The sequence below is a fragment of the Mesoplodon bidens genome, assembly GCF_964165515.1.
Source record: "Mesoplodon bidens genome assembly, chromosome: 3".
NCBI lineage: Eukaryota > Metazoa > Chordata > Mammalia > Artiodactyla > Ziphiidae > Mesoplodon > Mesoplodon bidens.
Window position 1 is genome coordinate 129,627,386 of NC_138178.1, and position 19,188 is coordinate 129,646,573.

General features: G+C 41.3%; 1 protein-coding gene across 2 annotated transcripts in view; it reads left to right on the forward strand.

Moving 5' to 3' along the window:
• Positions 1 to 14,085, forward strand: part of FRMD6 (FERM domain containing 6) — a 79,322-nt gene extending 65,237 nt beyond the window's left edge. For both annotated transcript variants that reach the window (XM_081226895.1, XM_081226896.1), the window contains exons 9-14: positions 241 to 309; positions 2,788 to 2,962; positions 7,711 to 8,046; positions 8,804 to 8,935; positions 10,758 to 10,849; positions 12,842 to 14,085. In XM_081226895.1, the coding sequence (XP_081083021.1) occupies positions 241 to 309; positions 2,788 to 2,962; positions 7,711 to 8,046; positions 8,804 to 8,935; positions 10,758 to 10,849; positions 12,842 to 13,126 (1,089 nt within the window). In that variant the 3' untranslated portion in view covers positions 13,127 to 14,085. The remainder of the gene's footprint in view (positions 1 to 240; positions 310 to 2,787; positions 2,963 to 7,710; positions 8,047 to 8,803; positions 8,936 to 10,757; positions 10,850 to 12,841) is intronic.
• Positions 14,086 to 19,188: the final 5,103 nt, after the last annotated feature.

The following is a 19,188-nucleotide window of genomic DNA, read 5'->3' on the forward strand; positions in this document are numbered from 1 at the left end:
AAAGGGCAGGTTAACACAGTCACTCAGGAGCCAAAAGCGACAGAATTGTATCACTCCTCTTTTAATTACTGTCTGCATATCTCCAAAGAGAGTTGGGGACCTCTTTCAGATTTTAATTATTGTATTTTAGTTTTCTGGGAAAGAAGTTAGAGCTGTTTTAGAATAGCTGTCAGTTTCCTCAGTAACTCTCTCTGCATTACTTGTAAGAGTTATAAGTAACTCTTATAATTCTTTCCACAGAATTTAGATGAAGAGAAACAATTACTTTATGATTTCCCTTGGACCAATGTTGGAAAGTTGGTGTTTGTGGTGAGTTTAAAATAACTGACTTAAAGTACTCAGTTTTTTGTTTTTATGGACTTGTATTGTTTTTTGTTTTGTTTTCTTAAACAAAATATTGTTTCAGGCACAAAACTTGATATTTTCTCAAAATTGAAGATGAAAATAGTTAGCTGTCTTATATTCTTATGCATGTGCTATAATTATAATCCTTGCCACTTTTCAGTAGTGAACCTAAAACACAGAGTCTTATAGCAAAAGAAATTCCTAATTTTAATTTGTGTATCTGGTCCCCACCACCCTACCCTAAGTTATTCTAGTTTCAGAAGAAATGTGATGGGAAAAATTCAAGATGAATTCATCAAACAGAATTGTTTTTAAAAATGTACAGCAGAGGGATTAGAAAACAGAAAGCTGTAATCAGAGGGTAAATTACTCTTAGCATGGGGGTTGGCCAGTTCTTGTGGAAGCTAACTTCTCTTGAGCAAAGAATAAAGAGTGATATAAAAAGATGTTTCTATTAATATCTGTCTGTTGAAACTCATCATTATAAAGAAAGGACTGCAATTCTTAACGGGAAAAGTACTTTTACTTTTAGATTATTGAGAATGATACACTTTCTTTTGTTGGAGCAAATTCTTGATTTTTCCCAGCTGTTTCACTGTTTTGTCAGCTGTATCCATTTGGGGGAGGGTTCAAAGAATTACAGTTAATTATATGTATTTCTAGTGGTCGTTAAAATTCATAATTTCACTTTGTTCAGAAATTATTGGAAAAAATACACAAAGAAAGGAGGAAGATAAGGATTAGGACACATGTGCTTCTTTCTTTCCATCAGGAAGATGGCCTATATAAATAAAGGGCTCTGTTGCCAAATAGCATTTGGGCACTGACTCCACATTGCCCTGGGAGTTAAAAGACCTGTTTCTGACTTTACATTGGGCACAGTCCAATCTGATTTCACTTCACTCATACATTAAATGGGGCCTGACCTGCCTCCTACTCACTGGCTCTTTCTCATTCAAGCTCTTTGGGAAAGGAGTGGAGCTATTTGTAAATGAGCAAATTATTACCCCACTTGCCCCCTTCATGTCCCCAATTAAGAAGTAATAAAATACATTTATAGAAATTGAATTCCTTAAGGGCCCTGCACCCAGTGGTTCCTGAATCTAGTTGTGTATCACTCGCATCTGAGGGGCTTATTTAGATTTCTGGGCCTCATCATCCTCACCTAAGAGATTTTTGATTCAGTTGGTCTGGGGTGGAGAGCAGGAATCTATTTTGGCAAACTTCCCAGATGATTCTTCTTGCAGCCAGCCCAGCCCTGCCTGGTTGTGTGACCCTGGGCAAATCACTTAACATCTCTGTGCCTTGGTTTCTTCATTCCAAAATGGGGATAATTGACTGTACCCCCCTACCCCATAGACTTGTGAGGATTAAGTGAGTTAATACATGCTTAGTGCTCATTAAGTGTAAGTTATAAGCATTCTAGCATTGAGATCCAATGTTGGTTCCTTTTAAAATGGAAAGTCGAGAAGTAAAAAATTCCATCCATGTCTGAGTTACACAAACCCATATTGCTTTGCCCTGACTTTAAGTGCAAAGTGACTTTTTGCTTTATCTCTCCTCTCCAGCTGAGAATCACTGTGCCTGGAATATTCCTTTCTGTAGTCCTGCTGCCCTGTTCATTGTCAGTAAAGTTAAAGGAGTTAATAACATTCCATAACTGTAAGGAACTTTGCCAAACCCTCACCCTCAACTTAGAACTTTATGTTAATGATCCCAAACCTAATGAATGAGATTCCTCTACTGACAGAAAGATACTTAGGCTACTTCCATCTCTTATTTCTCCTTCCTGTCTCATCCCTCTAACTGTCCTTCTGGCTTCCAGCTCCCTCTTTTATCCAACTAGAGAGTTTTTTATTTTTCCTAAACCCTAAATAGATATCCTTTATTGTTCACTATCATAACTCCTTATTTATTTCCTTCCCAGAATTTATCATAAGCTGCAATTATTTTATGTATTTATTTACCATCTCTCCCACCAGAATGTAGTGACATAGGGGTAGGGACTTTGTCCTCTGCGCTGTTATTTTCTCAGGGCCTAGCAAAGTGTTTGGTACATTGTAAGTGTTCAACAGATAGTTGAATGCATTACCCTTCTAGAATTTGTTATCTTGTTTACTGAGTTAGCGTGTTGGGATTACATTTAAGGATGCTTTTGTGATGGGCCCTTCTCTTCTCCATTATGTAAATGGCCTGGCCAGCCAGAGAAACCAAAGATGGAACCACAAGACCCTGCCTAGGCACTTCCCTGAATTTTTGGTAATCCTCTGTCCTGTGACGTTTTTGGAAGGGAAAACAGTAATTTATGCTCTGGGAATTTTGGATGGAGCTTTATACATCTATTTCTGAGTCTGTAGTTTTCCTTACTAACTAGAAAATGAAGGGGAGCTTGGCACATCGGACACTTTTCTTCCTGATCTGATTCATGCCTTCCCTCCACAGGGAAAGAAGTTTGAGATTTTGCCAGATGGCTTGCCCTCAGCCAGGAAGCTCATCTACTACACGGGGTGCCCCATGCGCTCCAGGCACCTTCTGCAGCTCCTGAGTAACAGCCACCGCCTCTACATGAACCTGCAGCCTGTCCTGCGCCATATCCGGAAGCTGGAGGAAAACGAAGGTCCTGCAGGGTCTCGGGCGGGAAGCAGATGGTGCTTTTGCCACCGGGGGCCCCCTACCCTACAGCTGCCAAGAACTGGGGCTTTAGTCTTCTGAAGAGTGGGACCTGGGGACCGGTGTCTCCAGATCCCCAGCAGCATTCCTGTTTCATCTCAGCACTGTCCCGGAAGGCCCACAGTGCTAGTCAGCATATCCGAGATTATCCCTGCCATTTAGCTACCTTCGAGAACAGTCTCTGTAAGGTTTCCCCACACTTGGCTTGAGAATTCTTACAGAAAGCCACCACATGAAGGTGCAGGCCAGGGTTTATGTGCATATCAGCTTTTATCTGCATCTCAGAGCTTTGTTTATACACTGATCCACCTTGGTACTGTTATCCACAGGCTATCTGGAATTCCTTCCAGTGTGATTATTCCTTAGGTTAGAGTGGCAATAAAGGTGGGTCACAGAATGTCTCCAGCCTCTTGTTGACTGCTAGGAGGCCCCACGTCTGGCTGAGCAAGAAAGACAAACAAAGGAGAGAGAAGTTTACAATTGAGGATCTTGTCAGCCAGTCCTGTGGGAGCTTTGCTGAGACACAGAATAGAGCAGTGCCTTTGGGGCTTCAGAGTTCCAGGCCCTGAAAGTGGGGTCAAGTCATGGTGAAGAGAGGAAGACAGGGATAGGGACTTCTAGCAGCAGACTTCAACTTCACAGTATTAACCTAATGGTTAACTCTTTATCTCCTGTGATTACCCTGTTCGGCACACTCCAGCTTCTAATCCCCAAAAATGCTACTTTGCGTATTTGGTTTTTTAATGTCTTCGATTTTTTTGCAAACTCATTTTGTAGTAATTCTTGGTAATTCGATCGGATTCGATTTGGGGTATTTGTATGAACATTAGGAGGCAGATTCATATCTTAGGTCCATATCGGAAACAGATTTCGACCTCTCAGACCTCACTTTTCTTATAGAAGTGAGACAAGTACCTGTCCTCCTTTTTTTTTTTTCCTAATTGGAGTATAGTTGCTTAACAATGTTGTGTTAGTTTCTGCTGTACAGCGAAGTGAATCAGCTATGTGGATACACATATCCCCTCTTTTTTGGATTTCCTTCCCATTTAGGTCACCACAGAGCATTGAGTAGAGTTCCCTGTGCTATACAGCAGGTTCTCATTAGTTATCTGTTTTATACATATTAGTGTATATATGTCAATCCTAATCTCCCAGTTCATCCCACCCCCTTTTTCCCCCCCTTGGGGTCCATATGTTTGTTCTCTACATCTGTGTCTCTATTTGTGCCTTGCAGACAGGTTCATCTGTACCATTTTCTCTCTTAACAAACAAAAACCTTATAGAGGTTTGCATCTGATTGATTTCTCTCAAAAGCTGTCTGTCAATTTAAATGACACCCAGTTTGGAGAAGCCATTGTAATTTAAGTAGTAGTTGGAATGTGAATCATTTTCCACTGTCTGCCACCAAACTGCATCTGTCTTCGGAGAGAATTGGTCTCACTGTCAAGTGTATTGGCTTCCCCTGCTGCTAGACTGCCAGTTCTTTCCCATGATGACTCATCAGTATAATAAATGCATATACCTCTCTGATGCTGATGTGAAGATTAGGAATTTAAACAGGACAGAAGCGCCAAGAAAGCGTGTGAGAATAGGTAACTTAGGTGCGGAGCCCATCATTTTGCCAAGTTGGCTTCATTCCTAAATGGCCAACTTGGCACCTTGAGAAATTCACTTATTCCAGCAGCTGCCAGCAGCATTTTAGTAAATTCTTGTTTAGGTGACCTTAATGGGAGCCCCTTAGAGCTTGAAAGAATTAACGAAGGTCGCCTACAGGTTCTAAAGCAAAATTACATAGAATGTGGAGTTAAGAGGGGAGGGCTTTGTCTGTTATCAGGCATAGCACCAAGTGCATTTGGGAGCTTATGTGAGTAGGGGCAGTGAGGGAATGATAAAGGTGCAGATTGGATCTTTTACATGGATACATATAGATAGATTTTGCAGGGATGGCTTTTTTTCCTTTACATCTTTAGTTTTCTCTGCTTAGAAATCCCTCCAGATCTGAAGAAAACCTGAAACAGTTTCTTTGGACTTACCTTGGCCTGAATCCAGTTATCTCACCCACACTTAAGGACTCCATCATTTTAAACAAAAAAAACTATTAACATTAGCCAAAATCACAGCATGAGAAGAATTTATATTTTATTAATTAAATTTCATCTAGAGTCACCTTGTCTGAAACACTGTTTTCTCATTTTATAGTAAAAATGTTCACAAGAATCTTACGGTATTTAGAACAGATGGATAAAAAATGCTTTCTGTCATTAAAAATTTTTTTCACCTCAGCTTTATTCAATAGCTAGGGCTTATTCTTAGGTCTGTGTCAAGAGGGCACATTGACTGCATTATATTATAAAATAACATATGAAAAACTTGGTGGTCTGTGGGCTTTTACAGTAGAGGGAATAAATAGAACACTGACACATTGATGATTTGCCCTGTTGACACCAGTGATTACTAGGGGGTGAGAGGTTGCATTTTGCATCTCTTAGAATAAATTTCAGAATTATTTCAGCGTTTCCTTCTTTTTTTTTTTTTTTTTGGCGGTACACGGGCCTCTCACTGTTGTGGCCTCTCCCGTTGCGGAGCACAGGCTCCGGACGTGCAGGCTCAGCAGGGGCCATGGCTCACAGGCCCAGCCGCTCCGCGGCATGTGGGATCTTCCCGGACCGGGGCACGAACCCGTGTCCCCTGCATCGACAGGCAGACTCTCAACCACTGCGACACCAGGGAAGCCCTTGTTTTCTTCATTTTGTAACTGATTGGTGTGAAGCTTCTTAAATGTTTGCAGAGGGTCTAAGAGATAAAGCACGATGACAGGAATAGAAGACAGCACATGGAACACCAAGGCTGCGCTGACACATTGACAGGAACTAATTCATGCTAGGCTCCTATTAGATAGAAAACAAGTTGGCAAAGTGCTTGTCTTCTAGTGACTATGCTTGTGAGTATAGAATAACTGTAGTTGATTCCAAATCTACCAGAAATTTGGGAGTAAAAGGGCTATTTGTAAAGAGAGAGAAAAGCTTTTAAATTATTAGATCCACAATTCTCAATTGTCTTAGAACTCGAACACCATATAGGACTTTTTTTTTTTACTTTTTCTCTTCACTTTCCACCCTTCCAAGGGCCACATGGCTATTGTATTGAAACTAAAGTGAATAGAAAGTATGAGAATTTTGCAGACCCCTTTAGTTCTTCATCTTCATCTTAACTCCTGTTGCCTTCAGAAAAAGGAATCATTAGAACCCAGTCTAACCCTAAAATATGGGCTGTAGATGGATGTACTTTGGTTGCAGTGAGGTGTGTGTTAGGCTCTGATGTCTGGTTCCAGTCTGCCTCTGTGTGGCTACACACACTCACCTTTGTGTGTTTCAGCTCGATTCCTTAGAATTGACATGAAAGGGCTGAAGCCCAGAAATGTACACACAGCCTTCTCCAAGCATTTTTTCCATTTTGCATCCTGGAATGCATATTTTTTCTTCCTGCTGATGTTCATTCCCTCTCTGGGGAAGCCTGTGGTGATTATACTTCAGAGCTGGATTCAAACATCAAGAGTGCAAGTAGTTTTACTTAACGAAGACACAGTACAATTAAATCCATTAACAGGCCCTTGAGAACCCAATTAGTCTAGTAGTCAGCAGTTTCTGAAATAATATCAATTTAACATTCCCCAAATGCACTCTCCATTTTTAACATTGTTCTAATGTGTTATTTCTCATCAGTATTAAAGATACAAGGCAGTTTAACTATTTCTTTGTTTTAAATTTCTGACCTGAAGCACAAAAATAGTATGATTGTATCAGTTGTACACCTGTAGCTCAGTTGTAACTTTGTGCCTTTATGTAATGGTTAGTTTAGCATTGGATAAAAGGGACTTTCCAATATTGTATCTTTGCTACCTTAAAGAGGTGTACTGACACGTTAAATCAAAGAACAGTTTTATCAATCAGAGGCTACATGAGTATAAATTATCAAACCAGTAGTGATTACTATGTGTTCTTAATAGATGGTAAAACCTCACTGACTCAGCCTAAATGGAGAAAAGCAACCTTCATCCATGAAAATCTAAATTCTAGAATTTTTTGAAAGGAATTCTCAGAAGAATAATTTTATTTTAAATTGTCTTCAACAGTTAGAGCTAAGCTAATAATGGCCCAAATTGAACAGATGAACAAATCAAATGAAAGGCAATTAGCATAAGTATATTTATTGAACCATTTCTGTAGCAGTCATTTTGAAATTATCTGTGGGGAAGGACCAGATTTTTAAAAACTTCTAATCCACTGTGGACCGATACTTTTGCAAAGTTCAAAATCACATTCGTGGATGTCCTGGCAATGTCAGATCACTTTGAAAGTTTCTAAATGTTTATTCTCAATTCCTGAACTTATTCCACTGTGGACCAATAACAGTTTGCAGACAAGAAGTGATCTGCCATCTTACACTTTGAGTAGCATTCTTCTATGGTGTTTGAAGCTTTAAAACTTTGAGTAGTTAAATACTCGCCTCATATCTATGGTACTGGTTTTTATTCATTTTGCAGTCTTCTTAAATTGAGCTCCTATCAGAATTATGAGCACTTTCCACTCACTTCTGAATGTGAAATTGTACTTGTTCTTGGCTTGACCCCAACTAATCAGCTGTTCCTTCTGCCTTGGTTGAATATAATGACGAGCTGTCTTCCTCACCACACAGAGAAGAAGCAGTACCGGGAATCTTACATCAGCGACAACCTGGACCTCGACATGGACCAGCTGGAGAAGCGGTCCCGGGCCAGCGGGAGCAGCGCGGGCAGCATGAAGCATAAGCGCCTGTCCCGTCACTCCACCGCCAGCCACAGCAGCTCTCACACCTCGGGCATCGAGGCCGACACCAAGGCCCGGGACGCGGGCCCCGAAGATGCCTACCCTGGCAGCGCCATCCACCGCAAGCTGAAAACCTGCAGCTCCATGACCAGCCACGGCAGCTCCCACACCTCCGGGGTGGAGAGTGGCGGCAAGGACCGGCTGGAGGAGGATTTGCAGGACGATGGTAACCTGCCCCCGAGGCCCTCCGAGCTAACAGTGCTGACCTGTCACCTGGGATGCTCTGCTTTTTCTCTTCCAGTTTTTTCGCATTATTGTTTCTGTAGAATTGATGTAGTAATAGAGAAGAAAGGAACACAGCATTTGGCTGCTTAACCCTGTGTTAAGGAGATACGATCAGACCTATAGCCTGTATCAGCCAAACTTAGTACTTGTGTGCATCTTTTTTAATTTTTCTGTTTCAAATAATCACTGTAGCATTCAGGTTTGGGGAGAAGATACACTGATTCCATTTAAGGAAAACTGCAGCACATACGTGTGCTTACTCTAGAATTCACGTGGATATCAAGTCAAGTCGCTAAATGCTCTGAGAGAAGTCAGCTGTGGGTGATGGGGAGCTTCCTGCACTACTCATTCTGTCCTCGTCGACAGTCTGCTTTGGCATGAGGCAAACGACCCATCAGTCTCCTTGGGCCCTTCGTTATTACAGCATGCTAGTACAGCTTTTCTCTTTTCTTAGAGAGAAAGAATAATTGACAGTCAAATCATGGCATTAGCAGACATGAAGATAACACAGCAGTCCTGTGAAGAAGAGAAGCAGCATCTAGTTGAGAGTTGTCGCTAGGGTTTCCTGTTGTGGAGTCTCATTAGCAGATTTATTTTTAAATATGAATAATTAAATAACCTCCCTCAAGGAGTGGCTATGAATTACAGTGGCCATTTCCCCTTATGTCACTAAATGTCTTTTCTTTCTTCTGTGTCAGAAATAGAGATGTTGGTTGACGACCCCAGGGACCTGGAGAGGATGAACGAAGAGCCCCTGGAAGTCAGCCCAGACATGTGCATCTACATCACGGAGGACATGCTCCTGTCTCGGAAGCTGAATGGACACTCTGGTGAGCTCCCTCGGGAAGGTCCTTTCCTTAGCTAGTGGGTTCAGAGGATACTTAATAATGTAAGAAACCTAGGTAAGAAAAACAGTACAAATTGTTTAGATAGTATGATCTCAAATTATAAAAATGTTTACATGTATATGACAAAATATACATAAAAATATTAATAACCTTTTCTCCGGATGATGGGGTTATGGATGTTTTTATTTTCTTCTTTGCATCATCCTAGTTTGCCAAAATCTCTACAGTTTGAGCCCATTGTTTTAAAACCATGGAGCTAAGATTGAGTAGTGACGTAGTGTACTGCTCTATCCTTCATTCTTGTGGAAGTTTGGCAGGAGTCTGTTCAGTGTTCTGAGCACCAGGCTTGATACTGAGTTTTCTAGGGCTGGTTCTGGGTTTTGGAGCAAATTATTTACAGGCAGAAAAGGGCACATTTACAAGGAAATTCAAAAGGAACCATACCCAGTGCCAACCAGTGCACTAGTCCACATCTTCTTCCTATGAAGATTGACTCAAAAGTTTAAGGCTTTTTAGAAGATAAGGAGCTTTCTAGAGAAAGATCTTCTACTCAAGCACTTTGTACCAACCCCCAAAACATGAGTGTCATCTGAGAATAATTTAAACTGTCTACATGTAAACCAAGAATGTACATATATCATTTTTTAATTGAACTAATCATCGAACAATACACTCTAGACACTGAATTATTATGAGGCCCTTCTAAAGAGATAGAATACGAAAAGTCATTTCTGTAGGTTACTAGCAGTGGCTGAATAAAAATCACCTTACTTAAGGTTCTTTTTTTATCAGGTGGAAATGTGCTTAAGCCATTTAGCCTTAGGGCTCTGGGCCCTGACCTATTCACTTTCTCCATCTGTTTGCAAGAAAAATATGAGTGGTCTTCACTTACATCTCCAGTTCTCATTGACAATTTTACCTTCGAAACATTTTTCCTGGGTTCTTTATTCCCATGCCACAGTCACTTAGGGAAGTGTCAGCCCCTGGATTTCTGTTTCTGAATTATCAGTTTCCCCGAGCACTGGGGTGATGAGGAGCTCCATTGACCTCAGAGCCCCAGAACTGACTTCTCACTGTGGCCTCCCATTTTGGTGTCTCATGGTGGGATCTGCTGCAGGAGGCCTGTGCCACGGTGTTCCCGCTGGCCAAGAGGAGCCTCCGGAACACAGTGTGTTCCATATGCTGGTCCTGGACCTAGCCCTTTGTGAGCGTTTGCTCTTTAGTTGGATGGGTGCTAGGCTCAGCGCCATTTTAAGGAGCAGACAGACACAAGGACACACAGACACTGGCCAGGACACACAGCTCCTTAACTTACCTGAACCCAGTTCCCACCCAGATCTGTGTGACTCCAGAGGAGGCCCGAGCCCCGCACTTAGCCACTGCTCGTCTAAGTAGAACCAGACCTAGGGGCTGTGTCCAGGTTAAATTCAAAGTCAGTGTTGTGTGGAGAGTGGGGGGAGCTTTAGGAGATACAGTAAAGAGATTGCTTTGCACCTTCAGCGTTTGTGTTCATTCCTAACTGCATCATAAATAGCTTAATTAAAAGTTTATTTTAGGAAATGCAGTTTCTAACCTCCGTCCTGTGCTCTAACCCCGCATATATCTCACTCCTCCTGTTCACTGCAGCACAAGGAGAGAATGTGATCCCCGCCCTGGTCATCTGCTGCCAAAGGGCCACAGTGAGATGTGTGGGCAGTGGTTAATAGTTGCCCCTTCCTTCTTGGTAGCAGTATATGTCAGATGAGTGGCAAGAGGGATGAATAGTTTGAAGTCTTCACTGGTTTTCCTCTGCGTTTCACTTTAGGGTTGATTGTGAAAGAAATTGGTTCTTCCACCTCCAGCTCCTCCGAGACGGTGGTCAAACTTCGAGGCCAGAGCACTGATTCTCTCCCACAGGTATGGAAAGGATTGAAATTTTAAATCAGCAGCTGAAGGTATAGACAATTTTAAATAGGAACTTACATTTATAATTACATAAATGAGCAGAAATTTAAAACCTTAATGAAATGATTCCTAGTAGATAACATACATTCTAGTTTTAGTCTGAATTTATGTCCATTTATTTTCTAGTTCTGTTTATCTTTGAGTTGGGTTTTTATTTGGATAAACTATGTACTTTGTTTCATACTTTATGTGGGTGGGAAGCCTCTAGTCTTCAGGCTTCAGGTTAATTCTGGTGTGTGTATGTGTGTGTGTGTTGATCTCAACAACTGGGAGGGTAATTTTCTCGTCAGGTGTGTTGTGGTAGAAATGTTTCCACACTCTAATTATTCCATTCAGATTGAATTTTCAAACTATGCTAAGCTAGAGCATTTGATAACCCATGATCACTGGTTAGACTATTAAACTATCAGAAGATGTAGATAAATTAAAATACACCATTGCAGCATTTCGATATAATCTACTGCTGATATTCACCTCTGTCTCCAGGGAAGCACTTGGGTGCTCTCTGTCTCTTTTGTTTCTTTCCTTCTACATGTGTTCCTCTTTTCTTTCTTTCTCTTGTATTCTGGCAATCTTTGCCTCCTATATTTTTCTTTCTTTCTTCCCTTTTTTCTCATTTGTCCTTTTTTTCTTTTCCATTTAAGTAACCATAATGTGAACATGACATTTTATTAAATATTCTTCTGGGAACTCCAATGAGTGATATTTATTGCAGTACATGTAGCATGATGATTAGGGCTACAAGCTCCAGGGTCAAACTGACTGGGTTTGCGCCCCAGCCCTGCCAGTCAGCGTTAGCTCTTACTGTACATGAACGTTTGTGGGGCACAGCGAAGGATCAGCTTCCACATCTACCAGATGGGAAGAGCATTCGCGTGCCTGCCTTGATGCTTTGTGGTGATGACCTGATGAATTCTATGTGAAGTTTCGGTGGAGCCTCAGAAGACGTCAGTACAAGGATGGTCATCTTCAGGAGGCTCTCAGACCTGACCCTTCCAAGTAAAATGTTGTTGAGCTCAGGCTCTGTTCTTTCTTCCTGGTACTTTTGCCTCCAGCAAAAGTGATATCTTATTCTAACAAGGCTGGCCTTTGTGGTTTCAGCCGCAAAAGTGGATTAGAACTGTAATGCCTCGTTTCATTAAGTAACCATTAAGGATCTTCCATTCATGTAATTATTGGAACCATTTTTTAACCTACTTATATTTTCAGCTGGAACCACTTCTTGGGATAATGAGTTCTAAAAGTCTGCTACCTGCTGTGTGGAGCATTTGTCAGAGTGTGACCTCTTGCCGTGTTCGGGAGCCCACCTCTTTATCCTGGGGCTGTCTCGCAACATTTGCTATACCAAGAGCATGTCATGTTATTTTTCTACCCAAGAATTCTGGCTTTTGAAAAAATAGTTTTTTAAACTGTGTTTCTTGAGTAATAATTGGTTTGTTTTCCCATTTCTTATTAAAAGAATAACAGACCTCAGCATGAGAGTGTTGCCGTGCTGAATTGCCATATCCTCATGGAAAAACCGAGAAACAGTATCTTTACCTCTGCAACCTGATTTTAAGATAACTGCTTGGTTTCTGAGATGCTAGAGACAATTGGATTCACATTGCACTGACTTCCCTGTGCCTTGGGTTATTCATCGGTAGAGGAGGGAGAATAATAGCACCTGGCTCACAGACTGATGGGAAGATTGAATGAATTCTAGGGTCTAGCACATAATAAGGGCTCAGTAAATGCCAGCTGCTATTATTGGTGGTGGTGGTAGTGACGTTTTGCCCCACAGGGCCTCAGGGCCCACAGACCACAGATTGGAAACCACTTCCTAACATATAAGGATTCCTTAATCTTTTATAATTTTGCAGCTTCTCTCTGTACAAGGCAAATAGTGCTAAACTTTAGCTTTAGTCTATGCTCTTAAAGTTGTTTCAACCTTCTCTTGTCTTATAGACTATATGTCGAAAACCAAAGACCTCCACCGATCGACATAGCTTGAGCCTCGATGACATCAGACTGTATCAGAAAGACTTTTTGCGCATTGCAGGGCTGTGTCAGGACACTGCTCAGAGTTATACCTTTGGGTGCGGCCATGAACTGGATGAGGAAGGCCTCTATTGCAGCAGCTGCTTGGCTCAGCAGTGTGTCAACATCCAAGATGCTTTTCCAGTCAAAAGAACCAGCAAATACTTTTCTCTGGATCTCACCCACGATGAAGTTCCAGAGTTTGTTGTATAAAGGACGTCTATGTGCAGCTGTACAGACAGCCTGCTGTTCGCTAGAGGCTGTGAAAGCCATGGGTTCTTTCTTTACCTATTACTGTGCCATATTTTCTTCACCCCAAACATAGCTCTTTCTTTATAATATTTGCAACAGAAATAAAAGCTGAGGGACAGTTGCACTTTAAGTATTACATAGAAGTAAAAGGACTATAGAGAATGTACACCAAGACAAGTGCCCAGAAGTTCACTGATCCTTTGGAAGGAAATGTGCTTTACTGGTTACCAAGCCTTCAGAATATCCAACTGTGGTGTGTTTGTTCATTGTTTTGTTTCCCAGTTCAGTTATGTGTAACACTTTTTTTTTTTATCATGTGAAAGATGTTGTTGGGTTCCTTTGTTTGCTTGTACATTTTTTTTTTCTTACCACTCCCTCATGAAATGCCGGTGGTTGGAGGGAAGAGAGAGAGGAGAGGCTCTCATTTTTTAATAGAGAGACCGTCACCTACTCATAGCCATTGCCACCCCACTGGGGCTGTACCAAAGTGAACACAAATGAAGCAGTCAAAATCCAGCATGCCAAAGATGCCTCCACCAGAAGGGCAGCCCAGGGCCAAGAAGATGTGAGTCAAGCAATAACCAAAAGACCGTGCACGCCATGATGCTTTGTGACTCCTTTACACCTGGTCAGTGCCACGTCATCCTCCTGCTCTTCCAGAAAGCTCTAGGACTCAGCTGAGCCCCTTGTCCAAGTAACGGATCGGTTGTGTTCATGCCATAATGAATTTTGTGGAGTTTCCAAAACCTGTTTCTGTTAAGACTATGGAAATGTCTTAAAATATGTCTGTACTGGGTGGATTTTTTCTTTTTTTAATCAACAGCAAAGTATGGTCATGCTGGTTTCTGCTTAACCAAAATACCCTAACTATACGTACATGTTATACATATGTAAATATATGAGACTGTGTGTGTTTATATGTATTTTTTTTTTTTTTCTTTTTGCGGTATGCGGGCCTCTCACTGCTGTGGCCTCTCCCGCCGCGGAGCACAGGCTCCGGACGCGCAGGCCCAGCGGCCATGGCTCACGGGCCCAGCCGCTCCGCGGCACATGGGATCCTCCCAGACCGGGGCACGAACCCGCATCCCCTGCATCGGCAGGCGGACTCTCAACCACTGCGCCACCAGGGAGGCCCTATATGTATTTAAAGCTTACTAACTTTTCATTTTGGCTCCCATGACTATCTCATATACATGGTCTTTCTTGTTTGGTACAGAGGATACGTCACCAAATGAATGATGCCTACAGACAATCAGTTGATAGATACAGAGTTAAGAACGACTGTTTTCTCATGTGTCTTTTGCCATAGTTCTCAGCCCTGGTTGCATCATAGAATTATCTGGGGAGCTTTAAAAAATTAACAATTTCTGGGTCCCACCTTGGATGAATTAAATCAGTCTCTTGCGGTGAGACCCAGGTGGAATTGAATTGCCTTTTCTTTTAAAGTTTCCAGATGGAGCTAGTATGTAACAGGATTGAAAACCACCGATCCAGAGGATATCTTTTTCATTAATTTTGAAGTATACAGAAAATGTTAGTGTTTGAGAAAGAACTATTTTTAAGACAGTTACTGCCACTGCTGTTAGGATATATAATGAAACCAAGTCAGGAGATTGAATTTAGTAACCTTTAGATGTACAGTAACAGTGTTGCTCACACTTCAGGAAAGTACTTTAGCACAATGTCTTTCTATGAGATGTTTTTAATGATTTCATATTTTACAACATTTGTTTACCATATTTTGATATACCATTTTTTCTATCTACCAGGTTTTATTAAAAAAACTATATTATTTTCTAAAGAAACAGTCATATTTTTATACAAAATTAAGTTTTCAGGTAACAAAGAAGTAGACTTAGGGTACGGCAGCACCTGCAGTGTTCCCCATGGATGGGAGTCAGTATTATAAACACATGGAGAATGAGAACAAACTCCACCTATACTGTCCCTAGCACGCCCCTGCCGTGGACGTAACAGGGCAATGTGTACACACAAGCCTGGTCAAATTGGCTTAACTTGACACTTTAAAAGGAAAAAAATTCTATGACATTCTATAGTCATGAAATGATTTTGCTTTTATGAAATGTTTGAAAGAACCAAAGTTTCAGGTATCAGAATGTATAAAAGTATCTCAATCTGTGTATAAAAAGATGAAAGTATGAAAGGATCATCTAATGACTATTTTACTTATGTCATTAAATAATCCACCATTTCTTACAGATGCTTAAGAGACAAATCCTAATGAAGTTTGACTCTAAAGAGCCCAGCTCATAATGTGGTACATTTCCTTAGCTCCTAGTGTTTCTTGTTTAAACATTAAGAAAAAATATATTTAATTAAGTACATAGTGCTTTATACTTTATTTTCTCTCTACTTCAAACAGAATCAGGTCTTTAGGGTTTTTCCAGCATCGTTGGTGGTTTTGCACACCCTCTTTCTAATTGCATTTATGAATAGTCTTGTGGGTTTTCAAAAATGAAACATGCTAAGGACATTTTTGCTTTTTGATCCACTGTTTGCAGCAGAATTATATATATGTATGTGAAAATCCATTTTGAATATCTACATTTTTGTATTTGGAAATTGTTTTAAAAATAAAAGAGAAGTATAAAGCTGTTATTTATTCTGCATTTGTTAATATCCATTGCTAGTCAGTATACCAATTTGGTATATATTGCCTCTATACATCTACATTTGTATTTGCAACAATGAACTTTATATCTACATAAACTAAATAATCCTTTCTGTGAAAGGATCATCATATCAAGATGATACCAGAAGTGTGTGAAAAAAAATGCATTATTTTGTAATTATTCTTATAGGAATTTCATGGTAAGATTAGCAGTCAATAAAGTTACTTTTTATTTGTCTTTAAAGTGCCTTTTTTAAATTGAGTTCTCAGTTATGCAACAGTGAATGTTCTCTTTTTGTTCTTCTTTCCTATAATAGAGCACATTAAAGGACAACCTGGTAGAATTCTGAGCAAAATGGCCCTTGTGGAGATGATGCTAATAGCTGATGCTGAGCCCTGCCATGTGCCACATCCTGCTCCACGTGTGTTAGAAGCTCATGTGTTAACTCATTGAATCCTTGTATTCCCATAAGGCAGGTACTATTATTCTTCTCAAGTTAGGGATGAAGGAATCAAGGCTCCAAGAGGCGCAGTCTGAGAGGGTGTGGCAGTCAGCCACTATTCAGTCCCAAAGTGTGGGGCTGAAAGGACTCTCCTTCTTAAAATATAATAATATTTTTCATTTTTTAAATTAAAATAGCTACTTTAACTTTTACCCATTCAACAGACATTATTGGAATATTGGTTCTAATTTCAGAAAAATGAGTGATTGCATTTAAAAGCATGCATTCACAAGACCAAATGTGAGAGCAACATGGCATAAAGTATAGAGCCCTGCTCCTAAAGGAGAATCCATTGTCTTGTCTTTGCTCCAGCTTTCTCAGCTGTAAAACAGGAATAATTCAAAGGACTGTTGGGGATTAAATAAGGTAATTGGTATAATATGCCCCTGATGACTAGGGTGGGAGAGAAGAGGGTTCTCAAGTCTTCTAACAAACATTTAACTTTTATAGAATTGAGTCATTTGGAAGCATAAGATACAAAGCAGAAGCTTTCTAGCAGGGTGTTGTTCATGAATTTTGCAGAGTATCTGGTAAGTTGTGTCAGTTGGAGGCAAGGGGAGGAAATATATGGGCACCTACTATGTGTCTGGTACCATACAAGTCACGGCTAATCCTCACAGCCCTTCAAGGTGTCGTCACCCTCATTTTGCAGCTGAGGAAGCGGTTCAACTTGCCCAAGATCCTGTCACTAGTAAGTGATAGAGCAGAGTTTTCAACGTAAATTCGTCTCCAAAAGCTTTCCTTTCCATGTTACCCAGTGTTCTCAGAGAAAGCTCAGTATCTAATAGGAAAGACAAACTTACAGTTTTGATACTCTGATAAATGGAGTTTATTTGTTCACACACTATTTTTTTTGGAGCACCCACTATCTGCCAGACACAAGGCGTAATCAGATGTTGCTTTGACATAGGCAGTGAAGACCTAGGAGCTGGGAGTGGGAGGTGGCAAGATCAGAGAAGGTTTTATTCAGAAGAGCCTTGAATGGGGACTTCTGGCAGGATGGGTGAGGTACAAGCTGTCCAGGCAGGGGCTTAGAAGCTGGGGACAACAGTGCTCATTCAGGACCTGGGAGGGACCCTTTGGTTCAAGTAATGATCCCCCCAGCCTACTCACGAGAGGCTTTGGATGCCCAGGTGAAGACACTGAGTGTCTGGACAGCAGGGAGCCATTGAAGAGGGTTATAAGAGGAGAGATGTGTTTGGAGTTGGAGAGAAATAATGGGAACAGTGCAGGTAGGGGTGGGGAGGGAGCAGCAAGAGAGATGACGATTTGAACTAAGGATGTGGCAGCAGATGCAAAAGCTATAGCAGGATTGTCTCACCGTTGTCACCTCCAAAGCTAAAAACTGGAGAAATAGGCAATTTTGCCATACTTGGCAGTAATCTTGAGAGAACTAGAGAGTTCATTACTGCTTTATATTATGAATTAAAATGTACTCTGCATGAATACTTTGAAAATTGGCACAATGGCTTCAACTACTCTAGTCTCCAGCAGTGTTTCTCAACCCTGGCTGCACATTAGAATGACCTAGAGAAAAATGCCTGGGGCCCAGACCAGAGCTGCTGATCTATTTTGTCTGCGGTGGCCATGGTGCCAGTAAAAGTTCTGCAAGTGATGCTTACGTGCATCAGGGTTATAACCTAGTGGTCTATAGGTGAGCCCAAGCAATATGGACCAACCAGTTATCTGCTCCTGAACTAGAGTGATCCACACATGGGATGGGTTGGGTCTCCAGCGTGTCCAGGTGCGTTGCTTTGTGAGAGTGGCATTGTTTTCTTTTCGCCAACATAGCTGTCAGAGAGTGAGGCACTGAACTCACTGTTTCAGAAAGTCTGAATGCACCCACAAACTAGAGACCTGGGTGTTACATAAATATGACCAAGTCTGGCTAAGTATGAGGGTGGAGGTTATGTGAGTACCAGTAAAATATTTTAAAATCTCCTCCCTGTCACTGTTTGATTTGCCTCAGCCTCATCATTTCTCTGATGCTTTATACAAGTTGATCCCTACACAGAGGTGTAATGAAAATAGTAAGCTAAATTCCACCCAACCCTTTGATTCTTAAGACATACATTTTGACTTAATGGAGGAGCCTGAGCTCTGAAAAGTCCTGCTTAGATGGTATGAGCCATTGTAGGTGATGGAGTCATATACTCTCAAGAGATTAATTGAAGATCTAGGGCTTCCCTGGTGGCGCAGTGGTTGAGAGTCCTCCTGCCGATGCAGGGGACACGGGTTCGTGCCCCAGTCCGGGAGGATCCCACGTGCCGCGGAGCGGCTGAGCCCGTGAGCCATGGCCGCTGGGCCTGCGTGTCCGGAGCTTGTGCTCCGCAACGGGAGAGGCCACAACAGTGAGAGGCCCGCGTACCGAAAAAAATAATAATAATAATAATTGAAGGTCTATAAACATGGCACTGGTATAATTAACCAACTCATTACTTAGGATGGGTGTTTACCCATCTGGTGTCCATTGTAGTCAGTTAAGGTCTCTTCAATTTATTACTGTCATTATGGCAAGAGGTGGAATTCTGCCAGCTTAGGAAGGAATTATGTTCCAAGTTTGCTCCTAAATTGGTTGTTTAATATTTAAAATACACATCCCAAACTTCCCTAACTAGCCCACAAATGCCTGTTTATCCCACAGAGATGATTAGAGATGATTTTTTTCTGTGCATTAGTAATTATCTATCAAGGAAGAGGCCCAGTGTATAAATAAGGTAGATGGAGTGACCCCACAAACACATGGAGATGATAGCGCCCCCCAGTAGACCAATAGTTCAGTCTTCAGGTTCTTCTCAGAGTACATTCATGCCCAGCTATACATGAACGTGGAAACAAAGCTTCAGGCAAACCGTGCCAAAATGAAGCAGCTCTAAGCCAGTTTCTAC